The sequence below is a fragment of the Strix aluco genome, chromosome 11 (assembly GCF_031877795.1).
Source record: "Strix aluco isolate bStrAlu1 chromosome 11, bStrAlu1.hap1, whole genome shotgun sequence".
Lineage (NCBI taxonomy): Eukaryota > Metazoa > Chordata > Aves > Strigiformes > Strigidae > Strix > Strix aluco.
The window spans coordinates 24,691,473-24,713,714 of NC_133941.1; the positions used below are offsets into that span (position 1 = coordinate 24,691,473).

At 39.3% G+C, this 22,242-nt stretch overlaps 1 protein-coding gene across 5 annotated transcripts in view; it reads right to left on the reverse strand.

Moving 5' to 3' along the window:
• The window catches only part of BICD2 (BICD cargo adaptor 2), a 96,486-nt gene that overhangs the window by 3,157 nt on the left and 71,087 nt on the right, over positions 1-22,242 (reverse strand). The window contains exons 3-8 of one of the 5 annotated variants that reach the window (XM_074836771.1): positions 20,660-20,812; positions 17,828-18,280; positions 15,839-16,858; positions 14,585-14,736; positions 2,206-2,371; positions 491-566 (exon numbers count right to left, since the gene is read on the reverse strand). In XM_074836771.1, the coding sequence (XP_074692872.1) occupies positions 519-566; positions 2,206-2,371; positions 14,585-14,736; positions 15,839-16,858; positions 17,828-18,280; positions 20,660-20,812 (1,992 nt within the window). In that variant the 3' untranslated portion in view covers positions 491-518. Of the gene's footprint in view, positions 1-490; positions 2,372-14,584; positions 14,737-15,838; positions 16,859-17,827; positions 18,281-20,659; positions 20,813-22,242 lie in introns of those variants that run through there. The other 4 variants (XM_074836769.1, XM_074836772.1, XM_074836770.1 and 1 more) reach the window with 4 other exon arrangements.

Below are 22,242 nucleotides of genomic sequence, written 5' to 3' on the forward strand. Positions count from 1 at the left end.
TGCAGGAATGAGAAGAATAAAGGCCTTTTGGAAGATTGTGCAGCAAAGAGAAAAGCAGGATTGAAAACTGTTAAAAGATGTCTCACTTCTAAAATATCAAACCTGCTATTTAGCAATATTAAAGCTCAAATTCAGGAGAATTCAGTGTTTTCCAAAAAAAAGTAATAACAGACGCACAGGGCCTAGTTTCTAAAGCCAGAATTGCTATTTGTTTAAACTTCTCAGGCAGTGATGTTTGAGCAACATATTAGACTTAAATCACGTGGGGCTTTGTTTCCTCCTCTCCACGTTGGTAAATGCAATTCTGGCCCTGGACTGTGGCAATCTGATGTTTCCCAGCTTTGTAGCAACGTTTCTACGATTCCATTTGTTTAAAATCTCATTGTGTGAGTTTAGAAGGCTCTCTTCTCCCCCCGCTCCCTAACATCTGGGAAGCCAAAATCCCATGGGGTTTCCCCTCACTGGGAGAACAAGCTGTGCTCCTTATTACCTTATATTAGTACTGTGATATCTCCTGACTACTTATAGGCAGAGCGGCAATGCACAGGAAGCAAGCTGCTGACCATCTACAAGAAATGGTAGTGAGATGAGGCAGTACCACACCAGGAATATTAGAATGGCTTTAAAAAACATCACTATCAAGCAGACAACTGTGCAGTCTCGCATTGCTTTTAGTAATACTATAGGCATACAAATTATTTTGAAAGAGTACAAAATGAACAGGGCTTTACATTAAAATAAAATTTGAGGCTAGGCACTTTAAAACTCTGGTTTAAAGAAAAACGTGTGCCTTGTGCTCCACAAATTTTCCGCAGTTTCGGAAGCAACATTTTCAATCTTTTTCTCTTATGTAGGCACCAATTATGAAGTACACTTTCATATTATCAAACATATTGTAATTAAGCGGCTAAAAAGGCCCCTTAAAAGTTCAATAGTAGACAAAGGTTTATGTGTTTTTAAAGACTAATATGTATACTAAGCTACTTCATAAATAATTATTAGCAGGATGATCTGGTTCAACTTCCTGTGCCTATAATGTAGAGCCCTGTGAAACATGTGCTTGCATAAGGAATGTGATATCTTCCATGTATTTAAAAAAATGATCAGAGCTCTGACATACTATCCTATTTAGATTAATACTGAAAGCTGAGAAAAATTGTTTTGTGACTGACAATACTAGACCATAGTCACATTAATTCTACACATGTATGTTGTGTGGCTACAGTAATAAAAACAGATTCTTTCCGAAGTGTTATGCTTGCAAGGAGCAACATGAGACCACAAAGATCCTTTCAGGACATGACACTTTTCCACAGCATAACTTCTTAAAGTGGAACTGTCTACCAGGTAGGATCCCAATTCTTAAAATTTTAAGTTTTATATCAGATGGGGTAAATATTGCATATTTTAATATAAATGTGCAAGTTTCTTCTGGTTAACCCTCCGAAGAGAGGGAAGCAGAGTGTAAATAATGTACCCTACCAAGTTTTTTCTAGCTTTTATAGCCTATAAAAGCTTTAGGACTTTGGTCAGTGGTGTTATGACAGCAAGTTCTTAGTATCTGCCACAACAGGCAAATTAAATTTGGTTCCAGCTTCAAAATGATCTGCATTTTCAAGACATGCCTCTAATTTTAACATTTGCCTTTCACCACTTCTTAAGCCACAGTAACAAGGAAGGTTTTCCGTTTGTTTCTGCCTGTGAAAGCATTTACTGAAGTATGCTGCAACCCTGGAGAAAGGATCACATTTGTGCTATACAAACTACAATTAGTAGCACCAGATATACTATATCAGGTGTACTCTTTTAACACTTACCATAAACAGCAAACCCCATACATGTTAATTGTGGAAAAAGCTAATTCCTTTCCACTATTAACTTGTTAATAGCATCCCCATACTTATGAATTAGTTACAGTTAAGACCACCATAATACAATTTGTATTACCTGGTTCAACAACATACTAGTACAAGCCAACTCACTGCGACATTAGATAGTGGGGATTTATGCTGACAGTTACAGCTTAAAATAAGATGCATAATATGATTTTTCTACACACCTGTCCTAGTCACAATAGATTTTATATTTCTCACTACAAAAAACCTCATTGTTAAGGACAGATCCTTCAGACCTGTCTCCGCAGGACCGAATATGACTTACACTAGGGTTACCGCTCTTGGCTTTGGAAGCAGATTTTGTGCGCACCCTTTTGGACTGCTCGTGGTCTAGCTCCAAATGTTCCAGGCGCTGGGTCAATGCCAGTTTCTGCTGGATAGCCATCCGAAGCAAGGAGTTCAGAGTCTTCTTCTCATCCTCAGCTGCCGCAAGCTGCCGCTGCATTTCATCCAGCTGTGTGACATACTCGTCACATCTGCAATGAAATATATAATCTTTAGCAATCCTGTTTCCATCTATTAAATATGAATCCCTCGTGCCTGGCCGGTACTAGCAAGAGTGATAGCTCTGCAGTTGCTTGCATACACACCCTTGTAAATAGGAACTTCAACCAAACCTAGTAGAAATTCACAATTACTTTTCACAGGGGTTCTTACAATCCCACACTCAGCACTTACATTCATGCCTTTCAAGACACAGTATAATTAACAGCATCGTTAGATAATGAAAGTATGGCACCTGACAGGTAAGTACTCATGTCTACAGGTCAGTAAGATGTCCTTCCATAGTGAGTAGACAGAATGCAGTCCAATTACTTTTGTCTCTACTTACAGAGAGACCACAACAGTTCTATGTTTTAGGCCAAAAAGGGAGTCTGAGGGGACCAGTAGGAGTGCTGTAAAATGACCATTACTAAAATGGCTATTAATAGCACCTGATGAGCACCTGAACTTTGTAGTTTGTTACTTTACACATGGAGCCCAAATAACAAACTTCCAGTGGTGACTGCACAACATTGTTAAAAACAAGCATCTTTCATAATTCTACTTTAACCTACCCCGATTCCTGATGTAAAGATTCTATAATAGTGTTTTATTACTGTTTTCTCTATAGCAAGTGTCCTTTATATAATTGTTTTCACCATCAAAATTAATTTTAAAACAATTAAAGGAACTGAGTGTTACTGGGAACCCTGTAGGCAAAGCCTGCGAGCTTTCATCTACAGTCATTCCCACTGAGCCTAGAAGCTACTTAACTTGCACAGTGCATCATGAACAATTAAAAAATTAATGTCTTTACATGTAGATGCATATTTACTGCACATGGAAGACCAATTATGAGTATGGGTAGAAAAATAAATATTCATAGGTACCAGCTGGAATTTACAATGGCCACATCTGTAAAATACAACTTCATAAACAAAAATATCAGCAGAGAAGCATCTTTTGACATCAAAATGGAAAAGCCCCTGACTTTAAGGGACACTTATCACCAGTAAGTAATATAAAGCAGATTGGGAAAAAAACCCCCACCACATCACAAAGCAAGACTGCATTCACATGCAGATTCATCAGCTGTGCTTTTACTATCAAGTCTGCAATTCTGCTCTCCCCGACTTCAAATAGCAGGATTAGGCCTATATTTCTAATTATATTTGCTTGGGAAGAAAAAAAAAGGGAAGGGAAAAAATAGGATTTAATTTTTAATACATATGGAGATTAAGCAATAACCCAGAAATATTCATATAAAACCTGTATGAACTACAACTGCAGTGTAGCTTAGCATACCGGAAGGTTTTGAGTTTAGGGCCACTATGTGAGCAGGAATCTATCCTCTCAAATCTCTGTGCCTCCTGCTCTAGGGTTCATCACAGTACTTCTCATACTGGGAGCACAGTGGAAAACCAGCATGTGAGGGGTTTCTCTTTTTAAGAGAGAAAACTATGAACCTTAAACTTGCTAGAAGCCCAGCACCTGCCCTTTTCTCTTCATAACTAGATAGACCTTAAAAGGCAAAATCAATCCATACATCTCAGTGCGTGGAAGCAGACTAAGGGCCAGATCCTACCTAATTTACCATTAGCACTAGAGAGGAACACAGACTGAAACGGCCCTAGGAAGTCTGAAAAGACAAAAATAACAGTCCTTGCCTCTTACGGAAGGTGGCACAAGCTCCAAATGAGAGCACACCTACAGAAATGAACAGCTCACAGCATCACTGCTAACACTGTGCCCTCTTCCTCTAGATTGTCAGAGGTGTGTTTTCTTCACTTGGGGGTGGGAGCAAGGCACAGATCACTGGGAGGCCTGAGGGCTGTGGGGTTTCCATCCAGTTTTCACACATGCTCATCACATTCGAGGTGAAAAGCGCAAAGCTGCTTATATCACAAGTGACCTTTCTGTTTTCTTTCCTATCCGCTCTCAAACCCGATTCCTTCAAAGCTCCATTGCTGCAAAGCAGGGGAAAGTCCAGAAAGTGTTACCGAGTCCTTGAGAAATGTAATACGATTGCTTCAGCAAAATATGATCTGGCACTGGAGTGACCTGTCCCCGTCACCCTTGTTTCACTCTCAGTATTACCCTACCAAAAGATTCGGGCAAGGTGAAATTATGGGGAGGTTTAGCCCCACTTTCCCAACTCCTTTCATGTGAATCAGAATGTATCCTTTTCTTTTTGTACAGAACAGGAAGACAATTTAGCCCCAAAAGTTTCAGCTCAGTGAAGCAGTGTCAAGACTGTGGCAGTCTGTTTACTCATTTGACTTCCACCAGAGAGGTGCTAATCAAAGCCAGCCACAGCAAGAGGGGCAGACTTCTTCCCCAACCCCCCCCCCCCCCTTTAATAAACAATAAATTTAAAAAAAAGAGAGATGATGAAAACAAAACCATTGCAGTAAAGCAGAGCAGGGACTTCCCACAGTGTCTTGCTAATGTCCCTTAATCCTCTTCTCGTTTCTGGTATTACTCAAACACCTCTTGATCAAGTTGTGCCAAACCTGATAGCTGTCTGGTAACACAGACAAATGCTTGTCAGAGTCTAAAAGGTAGTCAAGTCATTCACACGTGAGCCAAGCTATAATTAAAGCCATGATTTTGACTCCAAATGGTTATAGTAGCAAGTCATTATCTCATCAAGCTTTCTGTTAGCACAAAGGTTTAAAACATCAAATGACTGTCCTTAGAAATTACAAGGCATTTGCTGTTTCAAATATCTAAATCAAGATTTTTTTTCCCATAAAACTCTATGCAGGGAGTTTTTCCTTCCTTTCCAACAAAAAAGAAGTGTTATCAGTAGCATACATGCAGCTGCAGTTTTTACTGCACCTGAATTTCTCTCATATACAGGAGAGGACTAGGGAGAGGCATGAGTGTTAACTACTATGATTACACACAGCCATGCGTCCTGAGCCTGTTTTCCTGATCTTTAAGTCAAATGAAATGATACAGCCTCAAAACCAAACCTTCTCGTGTTGCAAGCATGACTGTCCAGGGTCAGAGGAACACTACCCTATGCAAAATACGGCAATTGTTCACCTGGACAGAACAAGTGAGGGTTGAAAAGTTTCCTAGAATTGGATGTAGACGTTGCGTGCACAGGTGGACTGGGATCTGCCTTATTTAATTTCTTCCTTCCTGCTGTTCACTGACTCCCAATTCAATTTTATCAAAAAAAAAGTTAGCCTCCTCAATGACAGCATATTTTTGTGGTATGTGTATCTATATTTTCATAGCTTTGCAGATATAACAATAAAAGATCCTTCCCTTTTACAATTCCATTTGCCACATGCTGAGCTACTTCCCAGCTACATATTCAATACCAAAATCATTAGAAGGTCAGAGCAGAAAACATCTGTTTTAAAATCACCTCTGAAAGAAAATAATTGAGCTTTCATGCTTTAAAGAATATGAAATTAGCATCAGACTGTTGTACATTTACACATTCACAGTTTTAAGTGGATAGTGAACAGAAGGCTTTGATGTTGCCTATTTTATTATGAATGGTAATTCACAACAGAAAAGGGAGCTTAAGGAGACATAAACTAGATTTTTAAAAACAACACCAACTAGAACATCTACAGAGAGGAAATGTCTTGAATGTTAAATATAATGATGAGAAATAAAAACTAAAGCCTCTAAAATGCTATCTGAAGCCAAATTATTGAAAAATATAACAATGGGTTGTCTCATTTTCAAAATCCGCATGCCACTACTTCCCACAAATGCCAGCTGTGCCTTATTTCTACATACCATTTTGCTTAAGCTTTAGCATGTACTATATTTAATAACATTTATAGCTAAATTCATTACTGAATCAAGATCTGTTCTGGAAAAAAACCTGATGTAACCAAATGCACCAAATGGGTATAATTATACTTTCTCCCCCTCCTCTGCAGTCAGCAGGGACCATATGACAACTTCCAAGAACCCAAGACAGATGCAACTGAGGGAGGCCTTTTGAGAGAGCCATCAACTACTTCAACTTCTACCTTGAGATTAAATTGTCAAGCTACATAAGAAATTAGATCATGGAGGATTAAAATCACAATTTTTCAGCTTTATTAAAAACTGGGAAACGTACCAGCAGAGCAGCAGCTGAAGTGACATGTAAATGAGCATTGATTGCATTCGGCTATAAGGGATATGAGCCGCCTGCCATTTCAAACTGAATCTTTATATTAGAAATTAATAGCAAAGACTGAATTTGAACACTTTCCTCGCACCTCCCCCTTACCCCAACCCCTGGTGAAAACCAGCTGATCTGCAGAGAAAGCAACAATTTTGTATTACCAAAGCAGGAAGACAGAGAAGATGATGGCAGCAATAAAGCTCCTGAATCTCCTTTCACAAGAGGGCCTTCCACTCTGTGATGTGTGGCAAATGCAGATGAGCTCCGCGGTGTCCTGCAGAGCTGTGCTCCTCAGCACCAAGCGTAAGATTTAGAGCCAGCCCATACACAATTTGGATTTTTAAGTGGAAGAACAGAGAAGGCTGTTACTAGGGATTGACAGCAGAAAACAGGCATGCCTTCAGAAATTAGATCATCACTATTCTCACCTAATCTGTTTGAGTTGGCCTCCTCTGAAGGAACTCATACTGGATAATTTTGCATATCCATAAAACCAAATACACTTGTTTTTTAAAAAGCTGTTGAAGCAGAAGCATTAAAAAGCTCAACCCCACCTAAGCATGCTCCAGGCAGGTAAATTTGCCATATGCACTAATCCAAGTGCAGCTGCACCAGAACTCAGATCCGACTGCAGAACCAAGGCCCTCTGCTAGGTTCAGCATGTTTTAGATATTTTTAGGAAGTATACTAAAGCTCAGTTCTTGCCTTGGTTTGCATAGTCATAAACCACGCAGATCCAGACTCCAGAAAAATTAAATAAAGCACAAATCCTGAAGGCGGCAGAAGAGCAAGCACCCCAGATTTAGGCAGTTTAAGATCATGGATAAGCAAATTAAAGGAAGTATCTATGGAAACCTCAGCCAATTGCTAATTTGTAATTACTTTCTCAATATCTTGCACTGAAAACTCATCTGGAGTTGTATATTTGACAGGAATAAATGCTGAGGCCTTTATTTGTATAAGTCATTGTGATTTTCAGCAAGAACAGAGAATAGCTTATAACCAGCTATAGTTTTCCAGAATGTTCATAATCAGCCATGTGTAAACAATGTCCATTAGTAAAAGCTATTAAAGAAAGTAATCAGACCACGAATCTCTCTTGTAGTTTGAAACATATGGGAAGAATTATCTCCTGCATTGAGAGGGAACAATCAGCCCCACATTGCTGGACACTACAGCTCTTCTAAATTTCCACTGATAAAAACTCTCAAGGAGAGATCATAAACTTTTATGGCAAATTCCCTCCTCCTAGAATTTAAAAGAAAACTCCTTTTTTTATACATTCAAAGGTTGAAATTAACAATGCTATGCCACTAGATCAGAAGTAAATTTAAAGCTATCGCATAGGTGGGACGTTGTTCCCAGTTCTTCACTGAAGGAGGTAGGCAAGGGGTGGAGAATCTAATCCTGAGCCCCATCCCTATCTACCCACCCTGTACCACTGAAGTTGTGCACATGCTTTGTTTTTCACAGACTATGACACTTTCTGTTAATTCCCAATTGAAACCAATAATTGCCTATCTAAAACACAAAAAACTGCTGCTACAGTAGTCTCCCATACAAGGTATTTTAAAGTAACTCACGTTCCATTTTGATTAAAAAGGGCAGACAAACTACACAACAAGAGCTGGCATTGTCTTTACTCTGAATATTTCTATGGCACCACTATATCATCACAGGAACACCTTCTGTGCTTTACTCTCCTTAACAGCAGGCATTCAAACAAAGCACCATGGCACAGAGGAGTTAGTGCTGGGGACACAGCCACTTCAAAAAATATCCGGGAGAAGAGTGAGAACTCACTGTTGCAACCCAGGTCCAGGGTCTATCTACAAGGGGCACCTTCACCAAGGTTGAGTCTCAATATATCCAGCATTACTTGTAGTAGACATTTTAACTGCCAGACACATTTAGAGTCTAGAGCAGGCTTATCAATGCTATAAACGTGACTATGCGCAAGACATCACTCGTGGGTTTTTGTAGCATGTCTGTAAGACAGTCGAATGCCTTTGTCCTGCCTGGATGTCTCCTCGCTTTCACGTGAGCACTGGTGGCCCAGACATTTTTCTCTCCAGACATCATTCATCACCTCTAGATCTAACACCAGGAATAGGAGGCAAATGCTGTTACTCCCATCTGGGAATCCCATTCTGGAAATTTTCAAAGTCACATTTTCTGTGTCTGGCTCCTCTGAGCATTTATCCTACAGGATATTTTTAGAGCAGTTGAATACTTCTGTGTGAAGTCCAGTAGGAAGCCCCTTTAGCTATAATTCTCAGTCCTGTGAGGACTGCACTGTTCTCTGCATGAATTTCAACTCCTTTATATTCTGCAGGCCTTTGAAGTCCATGAACAGAAGAATATTTTCCCAAATGCTTTGGATACTTGGAAAACTGACAGAGAATCTATGATTCTGAACTGACATATGTATTCATTTGAAACACACCTTTTCTCCATTAATGAAAAACAGCTAGCTGCTAGTTTCTTGTGTGTATTCATGGCTTTGTTTCTTTATCAAAAGCACTATCTTGCTATTGTAATCTAATGTTACATGCTGTCAGTCTTTCCAGTATGTTCTAACACTTGCCACTTGTCCCCTTGCTGACATGTTGCAGAGTTTGTCTCTCCCTTTATTTAGAGTTTATGAAACACTGGAACATGGGGGTAGCCATTAATTACACCTAGGCATATTTGTTTTCTGTTTTTCAAAGCCTTCTGCTTCTGCTAGATTTCTTAATTACTGTTCTATCTTTATTTTCAATGGATGAGAAATGTCTGTTCTCTTACTATCCTTGCTTGTTCTCAGGCTCTGGAAAAGAAAAAGAACATACATAAACAGCAAAGTTGAGAAACCCGTGTCTTTAATCAGAGGAGGGAAGATGTATTCTAAGTCACTTCTCAGAGTCTGTTTAACTCTGTCAGGATTTATCAGGACAAATGCAACTTCATATGAATATAATTATTTGGTTTTGTTGCCTGACCTTGAGCAAATAAGCCAGCAAGGAGACAGCCTGGCTGTTTTCAGCCTGCTTTACTCCATTCACTGCAAGAGTGTGGCTGTAAGCTGTCACACAGGAGGTACTTCTAGAGAGAAGAGATCATGGAGTCCTCCCAGGAGTGCACACAGTACTTAACATGCAAGTTAAAGCGACAAGAAATTTGTAATCTATATCAAAAGACAGAAAAACAGCTGAAAAATAACACAGGGAAGAGAAAGGTGAAAAACCATGTTTCTGCCATCTTCTGTATTTAGTGGAACGTTTGAAAGGATGTTTACTCAAATTCTAGCAAATAAAAATCAAGGAAAAGACTAGCATAACAAAATAAAATAACCTTTGCTTTTTAAAACGCAAAATTGCGTTTAAACTGCCTTCTTGTCCAATCCATGACAAGCTTTTCTCAGTGCATTTTCTTGGCGGGAAGCGATGCCAACACTGGCCTCCTGCTCTTCATCTAACCATCCCATAAGGACCTTAACCTGGTTTGCTAGTTGGTGAATCTGTGTACCATCAGCACTTGCAGTGTACTCTGGAAATAGCAGATTCAGAGGTGTTCTCCAAACAACTAGCAGAAACCTAGTCTTCTCACTCCCTCCTTCCTTGCTGAAAAGTTAAAGAAGCCTCAAGCTTAAATTCCAAGCCCGATTTTTCTCATCTAATGTGCTTGCAAGTTTGAATGACAAATTGTTTACAGGCAATCTAAAAACATATCTTGACCTACATGACAAGGAAACCCTGCTTCACTCCCACCCCAAATCATGAAAATAGGACATACTCACTTAAAGATCCCTCAAAGCATTTAGGAGAAGCTCGCTCTCTGGCAAAGAAAGGAATCACTCTTTCTTCTGACAATATTTTAGAGGAAGATGAATTAATTTATCTCAAATTTGCTACTAAGCCCCTCTCCTCACCCTTCAGTAGGGATTTATATTGTTCTGTACAAACAAACCTAGCAATTTCCTTAACCTACTAAATGAGAGTTTAAAAAAAATAATTTAAGGCTACCATAAAATATTTTTGGAGATTAAATATTTTTGCCAGGAAGACCAGCAGCAGCTCCTGGCTCTATGCTCCCTATGCATCACTTTGTAGTGACCTGAATACCAGCCGCCGTATCTGCCTCTAGTCTGGGAACTCCTGTTCTCACTCACGACTTTCTCCTTACTTGGTGCTGTTAACACAGGGCGCTGGTCACATTTAACTCAGTAAATACCCAACGAACACTTTGAAAGAAGCCCCTTGTTTCATATATACTTGAACAAAGACCTGACTGAAATGAGTTAACTGCAAATATGTGTTCTTTATACCTTTTTGTTATAGAGATGCAGTTAAAACTCAGAGACAGTTCAAATTCTGAGAGTAAACACTGCTTTTTAAAGGCTTATTCTGCCTTTTGGAAATTTCCATTGAAGATTTTATTCAAAAACAAATCAGTTATTAGTTATACTGTCTAAGGTAAAAATTCTACCACAAGTGGTTTGTGTGGAGCTGTATTTTCTTTTGACAGTTTGTAAGGATTTGTTCTTTAAAATACAGAACATACCCACCCAGATATTACTGTAGCTCAGTGTTGCAAGCGTACTGTAAAAGTTACTGCTTTCTTACAATGTTCAATCTCATCATGTGAACACAAGCTATTCTGTTTTAAATTCCTAAGTAAATACATTCATAAGCCTCTCAAAACAGCAACCACAGTAGTGCATTTTGTACGATGAATTTTGAGAAAGATTATTTTGGGAAATATTCTTTCAAACAGCTTCTCCAGATAGCAGGTAAAGTACAGGAGCCAGATGGTATCCATAAAGAAAAAGAAGTATCACTTCACATCTTGTAATAAAGCCGAAGGCTGCACCCTAATGAACATTTACTGCATCATTGTCAGGCCTTGTTTGTTTACATTTTGCATCACCCAAGCTGCCTGTTAGCAAGTGCAAACCTACTTGGCAAAATAAAACAAAAGAGATGTTCAGTTTCTGTTTGGATTTTAAATGTAGAAGTGATTGCACACATTTTTTCTGGTGAAGAGGAAATGAAACTAATGAAACATCAAAATGTTTGACTGTAATACAGTGATACATAAAAACCTGTTACAGCCTTATTAAGCAGATAAATTCCATTTTCAGCTCTACAGGGCAGATTTTAATCTGGCTTCCAGTGCTTTTTGTCTGTATATACAACAGGGATATGTATGTTAATTAAGAAAATCTGGACTTTAACAGGACAGCTATTGCATGTACGTCTATAGTACATAATGCATATCTTGATTTGTTCCTTTGTATAACAGCTTAATTTTAGGTGTACAGCATTGTCTAGCAGGCTGCAGCAGTCCCTCAGTGCTGGAAGCTGTTAGTCTGTGTCTTGCAAGCCTTCCTTTGTCTACAGGTTGAGGTCTTATTGCATTTTCATTACTTATTAAAAATAGCTGGTAGTATTGTCAAATTAGTGGGATTAACCTACTTTAAAAAGGAAATTAGGTCAGTTACTATATTCATGCCCAGCCTTCAATTCTCATGTATTGTTACAGCTCTCTTGCATCCTACAAAATGGGTGCCTTCCTGTGGAAAATATCTGTGTGCAGCAGTCTGCTTCATCCCACACATGAACACAAGACTGAAACAAATGCAATGGGTGAAAACCCCATCACTTGTTATTAGTCTCCCCTGATACAAACCTCTTGTTGGGTCAGAGAAGAAACACAACTTACTGTAGACTGTTAAAGAGGTGCTCCATTAGCAGGTTGTTTGCGATGCTGAAGACAAATTGGGCTGTTACATACTTCTGATATTTGAACACACCTAATAATCAGACTCCAGAAGAGTTTTTGAGGTTATCTTCACCAAAGCACCTAGGAACATGCCTTCCAAACCTACCTCACCTGAAACAGAGACTAGGATGAAACAATCACTGACAGAGGAATACACTCAACCAACCTCCTAACCCTCTCTGACCAGGGATCAGGGAGGGAAGGGGTGACAGTACCCTCCCTGCAGTAATAGGTCTTGATAGCTATTGTGGCATCTGAAACACTGGGCACACTGGGAGGAAGAAGCAATTCTTCATGCTCTGTGCATCTGCCACTGTCTGAGGTTGGATGCAAAATACAAGGCCCAGCTGCCTATCTGCCATGCAACCATCAGAAATGCAAGTGCTCATGAGATGAAAGGCTCACGGACCATGTCTCCACTCACTCCATCCTCAGCTTTCTGAGTTCTCCTTTGCTCTTGATGGCTTGTTTTATTCACTGTAGTTACTAAGACAAGCATAAATTCAGAAATTACAATTGTTCATTTAGGCAGGAGTCTGTTGTGCATCCCCAAACAGAGCTCACTCCTGCCTCTAATCGCCCACAACTCCGTGAGAGCTCCAGGACAGAGCTCTTAAGTCTGTTGCTGTCAGAAAAGCTTTTATTCTGCCTCTAAATTCCCCATGCCAAGGAATCCTCATTATTGTCTTCCTAGTAAAAGGACAAGATTGACCTCTAGATAATACACCACGAGAAAAGCAAAGAGAGAATTATCCCTCAGGCATCTCTCTTGCAATTCTTCCTCTCCAAACCAGTTCACAGTCACTCTCTCATTTTCACACTGAGGCAGGAAAATCAACTCGTAGGAAAAACATACTGCAGTTATGTGTAATTTAGACAGCTAGCTATCTGCATCTAGGAAAAATAACTAAAAGTTAACAATATGCTTTTTCTCTTTCCTCTCAGCTTCAAGCTGATGTACAACTAACAAAGAGTTTGCAATTTCTGCACAGTAATTACACTCCAGAAAAGGAGAGAGAGAGGAAAGAAAGCAGGACAAAACCAGACTGCACAGGGCATTCCTTCCTCCAGCGTAATGAACCACCACAATGCAACCTTTAGCATTCCTTGATATCCATTGCTCCTTTCCATGCTTACCCACACATGCACAGATACTGCTGAGAAAGGCTGAATCACCAGGAAGCCCGAGGTTACTCAAGGAACATGAGAGCTGCTGCAGAACCACTCCCACAAAGACCACACAAAAAAGCCTCAGGAATCCTCATAAGCACCTTCGTGATTCCTTACTATGGTACTTTATAGCAGATGACAGAAAGTCATCTGCTTTTCAGTCTGGGGTTTTTTTTAAAAAAAAAAAAAGTGTCCAGAGAAGGTAGAGAAGGAAGCAGCATACAGCACATACAGACTCCCCCGTCCCCTTGGGTTAGCTTAAAAGCAAGTGTCTAGGTTACATCAAACAGCATCCTTTACAGTCTCTCTTCTCCATCTTCTTTAGGCAATGCATGAAATGTGCAGGCAAATGAACATTGTCAGGGGTGTCCTGTGAATCTCACCGAGCTATGACAACTTTTAGATAAAGTTTTCTTTTCTGTTTTCCAGAATTATCTCCACACAGGAGCCAACTGAACGTTCTTTAGCTGTGAAGCAGATCTGGATTTTGTAACATGATGTTGTTGCCTCAACATTCCCCAAAAGAAATGCGTAGACTTAAAGAAAAAAAAAAAAAAATCAATGACAGTAGCAGTAAGCAACATGCAGATCAAAACAGCATTTATCACTTCTACAGCACGAGACGTGTCAGGAGGTATTTGTCTATTAACTCCACAAAGCACAACTAAGAAGCAGAAGCAAGTTCCAAAGACATATGCAACCCAAATCAGCTCACACAAGTACATGAAATGAAAGAAATGCTAACTGCAGGATGGAGAATCTAAGAAGTTTGCAACATCTTTACTTTTTTCTGGATCACTACAGGTCAAGCAGAGCCACATCTTCATGATGTAATAAATGCTCATTCTGCATTGTTAAATGTCACTCCTCCTCAGAGTTAATGGCCTCGAGAAACAGGGATAATCTCACACCCAAATTAAATAAATACTGCTGCAACAACTTCTTGTTTTCTAGCAACATACTGCATCCCTGGCATTTTCCTCATCAACCAGAACATACCACAAACACAGTAAGCAACGAACTTGGAAAAAGGCACCCCACCCTGATAATCTTTGCATGGGTAGGTGGGTTCAGCTCTTCTTCCACAGAAGCAAGAAATTACATTTTGCAGAGTTCGTATGTTCTTTACCTTGTAGCAAACATTGCTCTCAGGGAAGAGAAAGTAGCAGCATCTTCTTTCAATGCCTTCAGCTCATTTCGCAGCTTCATCATTGTCTCCGTAACCATAGCTTTCTCATTTTCATACTTGCTTTTTAAGTTGGCAAGGGCTACCTCTGCAGTCTATTGTTTACCAAGAAGAACAGAAACATACTAGTTAATGAAACTCTTCACAAAGTGGCTTGCTAAGAGATTTCTAATCACTATTCACATAATTAAACGTATACTTTGTACTGGAATGTTAAACTTCTGGCTGACTTTTCTTGTACAGATTAAATAAAATTTCATTTTGAACACTGGAAACAGATCAGACATATGGGTCTCCCACTCCCATTAATCATGCAGCAGCATCTAGGAAGTTACAGAATATACATTTAGTGACACCTATCTCCAACTACTAAAAGAAATTAAACTTTACATACTTCAACACAAAGAACAGTAGTCTCTTTAGTATCTCTATATTTAAACGCATTCATCAATCACTTGCACAGTTCTCTAACCCTTTCAGCATTTTGCTCATCTTACATATTGGGCCACCTTTATTAAAATGTACAAAAGAAAACTGAAAGTATGTATATATTTCTTAAACAACACTATAGTTTTGGGGGTTTTTTTTTTGAAGACTTCAATTCGAATGACTCACTTCAGAGGAGATAATGAAGCATGCCACATGGTGTATCAATAGCACTTATTTTCATCTACTGCACTGCTAATGTGTATCAAATTGCACAGCCCAGTCCCTAAAAGCTAATTTTACCTTTCATCCCTGTTATTTTGACCATGTTCTTATATCACATCCTCATCTTGGAAGACTTTCTTTTATTTTGCAATTGGAGAGAGGAGAGTACTTAAGTTTAAGAACTCTTAAGGCTAACTACTAGAATTCTTCCAAGTGGAAAGTAAGATTCACGTCTTAATTTTAGGTGTCTTACATTAAATATAATCTATATAATTCAGATAGGCAGTACACTGAAGCTACCTTAAGCTTAATAAAAATCTCATGAGTACGTGACAAGCAAAAGTCAGTTAAAGCCCCAGTGCTCAGCTTTACAGCAGGACAGCTAAGTGCCTCTGATGAAACAGCCTGCTTCAGCCTTGTACTGAACAAGTATCAGCAACAAAAGCCCCACTGAGTTGAAGCAGTATGACCTCAAAGATAAATTCTCTTGTGTTTATGACCTAATGCCCTGACACTACAACCTTCACAGCTATAAGACCTGGTTACCTGTTTGTTGGCCTTCAGCACAGTTCTCAGAGTTGCTATCTGTTCTCTCTTGGTGCTCAGCAGGGACTTCAACTTCAGGATTTCTTCCATCAGAGCTTCCTTGTCTTTGTCCACCACTGGCCCAAGTTCTTGAGTGGCAACACGCTGCCTGGACAACTCAGTTGTTCTGTCCACAGCAGCCTGAAGATGTTTGATCTGATCCCGGATTATAGCAATCAAGTTGTAAATGTTCATTGGTTCTTTACGAGGATCTGACACAGGAGATGGCAGAGATGACACTGGAGATGGGCTGCTGTCACCACTCCCATTCTCTGCCTTTCCTAGCTCTATAGTTAACAGCCCTTTAGAAAGAAGAATGGGAGACCTCCTTCCCTTGGTCTCTGGACTACTGCGTCCACCTTTACCTTCCTTGTAGTAATCCAGCATCACTCTATTTGGAGTTTCATTGTTGCACATGCAGACATGGTGGTATAAATTGGCCAGTTCTTCACTGAAGGTGACTAGTTCATCTTGGGCCACGCTGAGGCTGCCCTGTGTTTCTCCAGCAACATCACTGACTTTCTTCAGCTCCTTCTCCAGTCTGGCCACCTGTTCTCTATCATGCCTACTGCATTTTTCTAGTGAGGTGATCTTTTCAGTGAGAGCTTGGCTATCAGTCTCATATCTGCTCTTCTCTTCCTCATACTTAGACTCACATTCTTTGTATTTGGCCTTAAGATTTTTGAGCTCTTCTTTTAGGTCAGTAATCTCTGCCACAGCCACTTTGTACTTGCACTCCAGGATCTCTGGCCCATTGATGTCAACTTCATAATAGTCTCCATCTTCGTGGCTGTCTCGGTCCTTCTCATTGTCAAGGGCAGACTGACGTTCCTTGCTGACCTGGAGCTTCTTCATCGCGTTCAGATTTTCTGTGAGTCTGCCAACTTTCTCATGTTGCTCTGAGAGGGCCCCCCGTGTATTTTCCAGCTGCTTCTGAGATTCCTGTAGCGTTGTTAACAAGTTCACCTTTTCTCTTTCCATCTGAAATGCATGAACAGAGACATTGGCATAAAGGGAACTGTATCACTTAAGTGGTTTTATTATAAGAGACAGCAACTCCGGTCCATATGGTTACAGAAATTCAATCACATGCACATTATGAAAAAGACTATTTAATTTATTCTAAAACTACTCAAGCACAGTGTTTCTTGCCAGTTCTTTTTCATTTCCACTTCAAAATGCACATTTTTTTACACATTTCTCCCATAGCTGATGGTCTCATTGTGAAAACATCCTTTCAGCTGAAGATAAGCTAAAGTTTACTGTTACCTTGCAAATTATCAAGTAAGTATTAGAAAACATGCAGCTAGTCTATAGTGGAAGCTTGGAGCTTCATGAAAAATACTGAAACTTTTAAGGTTTCTCCTCTGGAAGTTCTCATTTTGAAAAAAATCCATTAACTTTCTCCACAAATGCTTTTTCTTACAGAACACTTAAGAAATGCTTGACAAAATAACTAAAACATTTCCAGGCAACACAAATATGTACCTTGTTTCAAACTGTCCAACCTCCCAATAGCACAAATATAACACAGAAATGTTTGGGACTGATTAAAACTTCATGAACTTTGAACTAATTACAGAAAATCATTATGGTGTACAAAACACCTTTTGATGAAGAAGACTGGAGTATCTTTCGATTTCTGAACAAAATACTATTTCTTGCTAGTGACACAATGAAGTAGACACAGCATGTACTGCACAGAAGACGCATTACAGCCTTCCTCCAAACACAGGACATGACTGCTAGTTTCTTTGCATACAAGAGAAAAAAAGCTATGGTTTTCCACTGACAAACATTTAACATCCTCAAATTCTAAAATCACAGACTTTACAAATATAGTTCATACTGTATGATGGCCACATGAGATACTGAAAAGACCGAAATTACAACCCAAATAAACTCTAGCAGCTACTTGGCAGTACACAGTTGTTTACAAAACCCATTTACCTGTACAAGCTGCTGTTTCAGCTTCTGGATTTCAGAAATGTTTAATTCACTCAGAAGATCTGAAACCAGACTTGGGGCTGGAGGGAAGCTTTCATTTTTCTTGGGTGTTGACGTACTGTTCTTGCCATTGCCGAGTTTGCTGAGGCAGTTTTGTTCAAATCCATTCATGATTTCATCATTATTGGGTTCTGTGGCTTCATCACTGAACTTCAGTCCATCCAAAGAGATGTTCAGGTGGCTGTTGTACATGGAGTCATTGATGTTCATGTAGTGAGAGAGCTCCTTACGAAGATTGTTCTTCTGCTCCCGCTCTGTCTTCAGCGTCTCTAAGGCCTCCTCAAGCTGGCGTTCGGAGATCTCTTTCAGCCGTATGGCATCTTCTAGCTGGCTGTTGAGAAATTCAGTTTCTTCTTCAAGCCTTTTGATTTCATGTTTCAGGCCTTCAAACTCCACCTGGACATATACAAATGGAGGGGAAAAAAAAACCCTAATGAAAATGTCTGCCTGCAAGGCACCAAGTAATTTTACTTTTGCATGTTTGATTCACTAAATATGGTGAGAATAGAATAATTTTCTCAGTTCTGGAGTCTAGTTTTGGCACTATGACTGTAAACACTGAATACATAATTCACGTTCACAGAGACCATGGAATAAAATTTCTAAGCAAACCATCGAATGAGTTGATCTATTCCAGCTTAACTAGATGGGAGATACAGTGTGTGATAGAGAGGCATCACAAAACAGGCTTTCCTAGCACATTATGCAAACTCTTTCTCTGTTTGATTAACAAATTCCCTTGCCAACCTTCCCACAAATTCAAGCTCAACATTTCCAAAACCCAGGATCACAAAGACACTCTGCTGCACTGCTGTTAGAATATGCCACTGGGCTTAACACTGTTGGGATGCACCTAGCAATGACACCCTGCTTCTACACGTCCAAAATAAAATGTTTTACCATATCTGTCATCATCATTTCAGCACATCTTGAGCGCGCTACAATTCAGCCTCTACGCTTCAGACTCATAGTGCTTCTACATAAAATTTGATAGCATGCTGTAAGTTTTTACTTGTAAAATTGTATTTATTTTAAACCTCGTTTGCACTGAAATTATGAACACCAACGATTAGTGTAAAATTCTGGATCTTTTGGGGGAAAAAAAAGCCTAAAGAATACATCTTCCTTACCCTGAAAGAAAGAAAAACATACTACATGGTATACGACCCAGTTTTGCCAAGTGCTAAAGGAGTTTTATATGCCAACATACACCAATCTGGTAATGCCGAACCACACCTGATTTAAAACCAGGAACCAATCATGTTAATTCAGTTTTGCAAGTTAAGCCTGGGAAATCTTGATGGCTGCTTCTAGTTATGTCAATAGGATAATTAAAGCTTAATAATATTCATCAAGTAGGATTAGGACAAGGTAGAAAATGAAGTAATCCATTACCATGAAAAGAATTAGCTCCACTGAGCTTAAATATTTCTTGCAGTCTATTTTCAAAGGCTCCAGAATGCACACACAGTAGTCAATAATTACTAGCAACTGACAAGATAGCATCTGAGGTTAAACTTGGCTCAGCCCAGAATGACAGCATTCTTGAATATTGTTATTTTAGAATGTGAACATGGAGCTGGGAACTTTCACTCACTCCTCTGAATACAATAAATGAGACCAAAAAAAAGGTAAAGAACAAAAGTAACCACCTACATAGGTTGGATTTTACCAGATCACTATCTCTTCCAGCCTGCATCTAGAGTGCAATAGCCCCTTCCTCCTTACCATGTGATTTCAGAGCACCCAAAACAGCGTAATTAGACCAAATATATTCATGTGAGAACAGGTCCAACCTGGAACCCCATTTGGGGCACAGCAGTGAGGTCAAAGTAATCCAACACTGACATGGAGTTTCACCCAGACATAAACGAAATATCCCAAATACCTCAGTTGGTAGGGTACCTTTCATTCACAACACTGAAGGAGTTCTCAAGCAAATCCTAATAAGCTTTTGCTATGTGCTCACTACAACAGATGGTATTAACTCTGTTTTCTTCAAGAGCTTTTATTTCAGGAATATCATACCATTTTCTCAGCTGAACCTTGAATTTTATTTATACAGTGAGAGTGACAGGTATCTGAACAATAGAAATAGCAAGTCCCCAATTGACAGATGAAGGTAAGTGAGCTGTGCCAAAGACAACATCTCATCTAATTACCTCCACAAATGATAACTCGGGGAAATTCTTGAGTTGTTCCAAAAATGCAGCTAAAATTCTGAAAATAACTGGAACTATGCAATTAAAAGTGACTTTTCAGATGAGCAGTCACACAGGTCTGACAGTATAGAGCAGCTGTCACAGTAGTCCATGTTTCATGAAAATAGCTAGAGGAGAGGAGGAGTACAGAACTGGAGAGTAAATGTGAGCACTACGTAGCAATAAAAAAATATGTTCAAAAATACACCCAGTTACAGATACTGTAGAATAGGATGGATGGAGAGCATTGCAAAGAGACACTGAAAAACTAGTGTAGCACAATGAGTAAACCAAGTAACAAAGCAGACTGGTAGAGACTTCACACCCATCAAAGAGAAAAGACAACGGAAGGACTTGGAGGTCAGTGTAGAAGCAATAAAGTCTCTGTATAGACAGAGTCATAAAGGACTTAAACATTTTGGGACAGCTCTTGGAACTAAAAGATAGAGGTTACAGTCTCAAAAGCAGTACAAGCATAAGGGCGTGGTTGGATGCCCAAATGAGACAGAACCATGAGGTAACACAGGAATTAACTGATGTCTCAAAGCAGTGTTCAATATTTTGAAAAACTTGCCTGGTTTTGCTTCAGGACAGACACTTGTTTCTGGAGACAGATGTTTTCTTCTTCAAGCTCAGTGTAGTCTTGCAGCAAACGTGCTTCTCGGAATTTATATTCCTTAATATCATCTCGCAGACGGGCTCTTTGGATCTCCACATTCTGATTGACCTGGAAAAACAAACCAACCCCAAAATGATGTTGATTTGGTCAGCTACAATTAAATTTCAAAATTTTATCTTTCCTTATGTGCAATAATCAATTAGATTCTATTCAAACAGAAACTCTTCCTCCCTGCCCCCTGAAATAAAATTACAGAAAACCAAGTTATTTACACAATAATTAATTTTGTTTTCTTGCTTCTCTTACAAATTCTCACCCTTGACTCAAAAGTTAATGAGCAAGCAGGGAAAGCAGCACTCACACCTATGTGGTCTCACTGGCTGTAAGCAACAGCCAAAAGTTTTCCAGATCAGAAGTCAATGCCTGAATCTGTTAACACTTAAACAAGAAGGGCCTTTTCACAAGAGAAAGGCAGATTCAGATGACTCCAGATGTTGTTATTTGGACATGTATTTGTTGCTGCTTTTCAACAGACCTTTTCTTTGTGCCCTTTATGCCTAGTGCAATAATTTGGAATATGTTATAATGAATCCCCTTTGGAGAGAGACATTGAATTAAAGCTCAAATGAAATCCAGGATCCCAGGTAGAAAGAAATAGCAACTGTGGTTGACTTATAAGATGTTCCCTCCCCTCAGCCCCAAGACTTATGCAAGACCTTAAAGAAAAACTTTAACCCCCCCCCCATTATTGTTTCAGGATAGATAAGAAGTAAAAATCAATATATTGGTGTAGTGTGAGCTTTAGATCTTTTGTGAGTATATACAGACACTTCAGTAAATTGAGCTAGCACATATCCGGCTATGTGAATGGCTCACTGTACTTAGCTCTTATTTTTTCCAATATTATTTTCCTTCAAGCCACATCTTTAAATACTTAATTAAAAGAAAGTGAAAAATATGTTCTAAAACATTAACAGAAATATCATCAGAGATAGGCAAACAGGCAATATAGTTGCCTATAAAACCATCCAGATATTTAGTAGCTGTACCTGTGAAGTGACACGATGATTTTCCAAACAGTTCTAAATTGGCACAAAACAAACATGAGCTCATGAAAGAGGCAGCCTATCAATTCAGGTAGTTAGGTTATGGTGTCTTATTTCTGTTTTCATATATCCAGCAGCCTAGCCAAGAAAGCTTCACCCTCTGGTATACAGACTCAGATTCCCTTCAGTGTTCTCCACTTCTGGTTAGAAACAAGAATGCCAGCAATGAATAGAATATGGGCTCAGTCCTCTGGTAAGTGTGCAGCAGGAACACACAGAAGTAATACAACGCAGGCATCAACAGCACCTACGGAAAGCTAGGAGATAAAGGAGAAGTTTGTGGCAGGAGCATATGCCAAGACTTGAATCTGGCATTTTCTGAACACAAACAAATTATCACCTGCAACTGTTAAGACCAAGACATTTAAATGATAGCTCCCTCACATGCCAGGTAAAGATTAGTGAAGATTAGACTATGTAAACTTGTCAGTT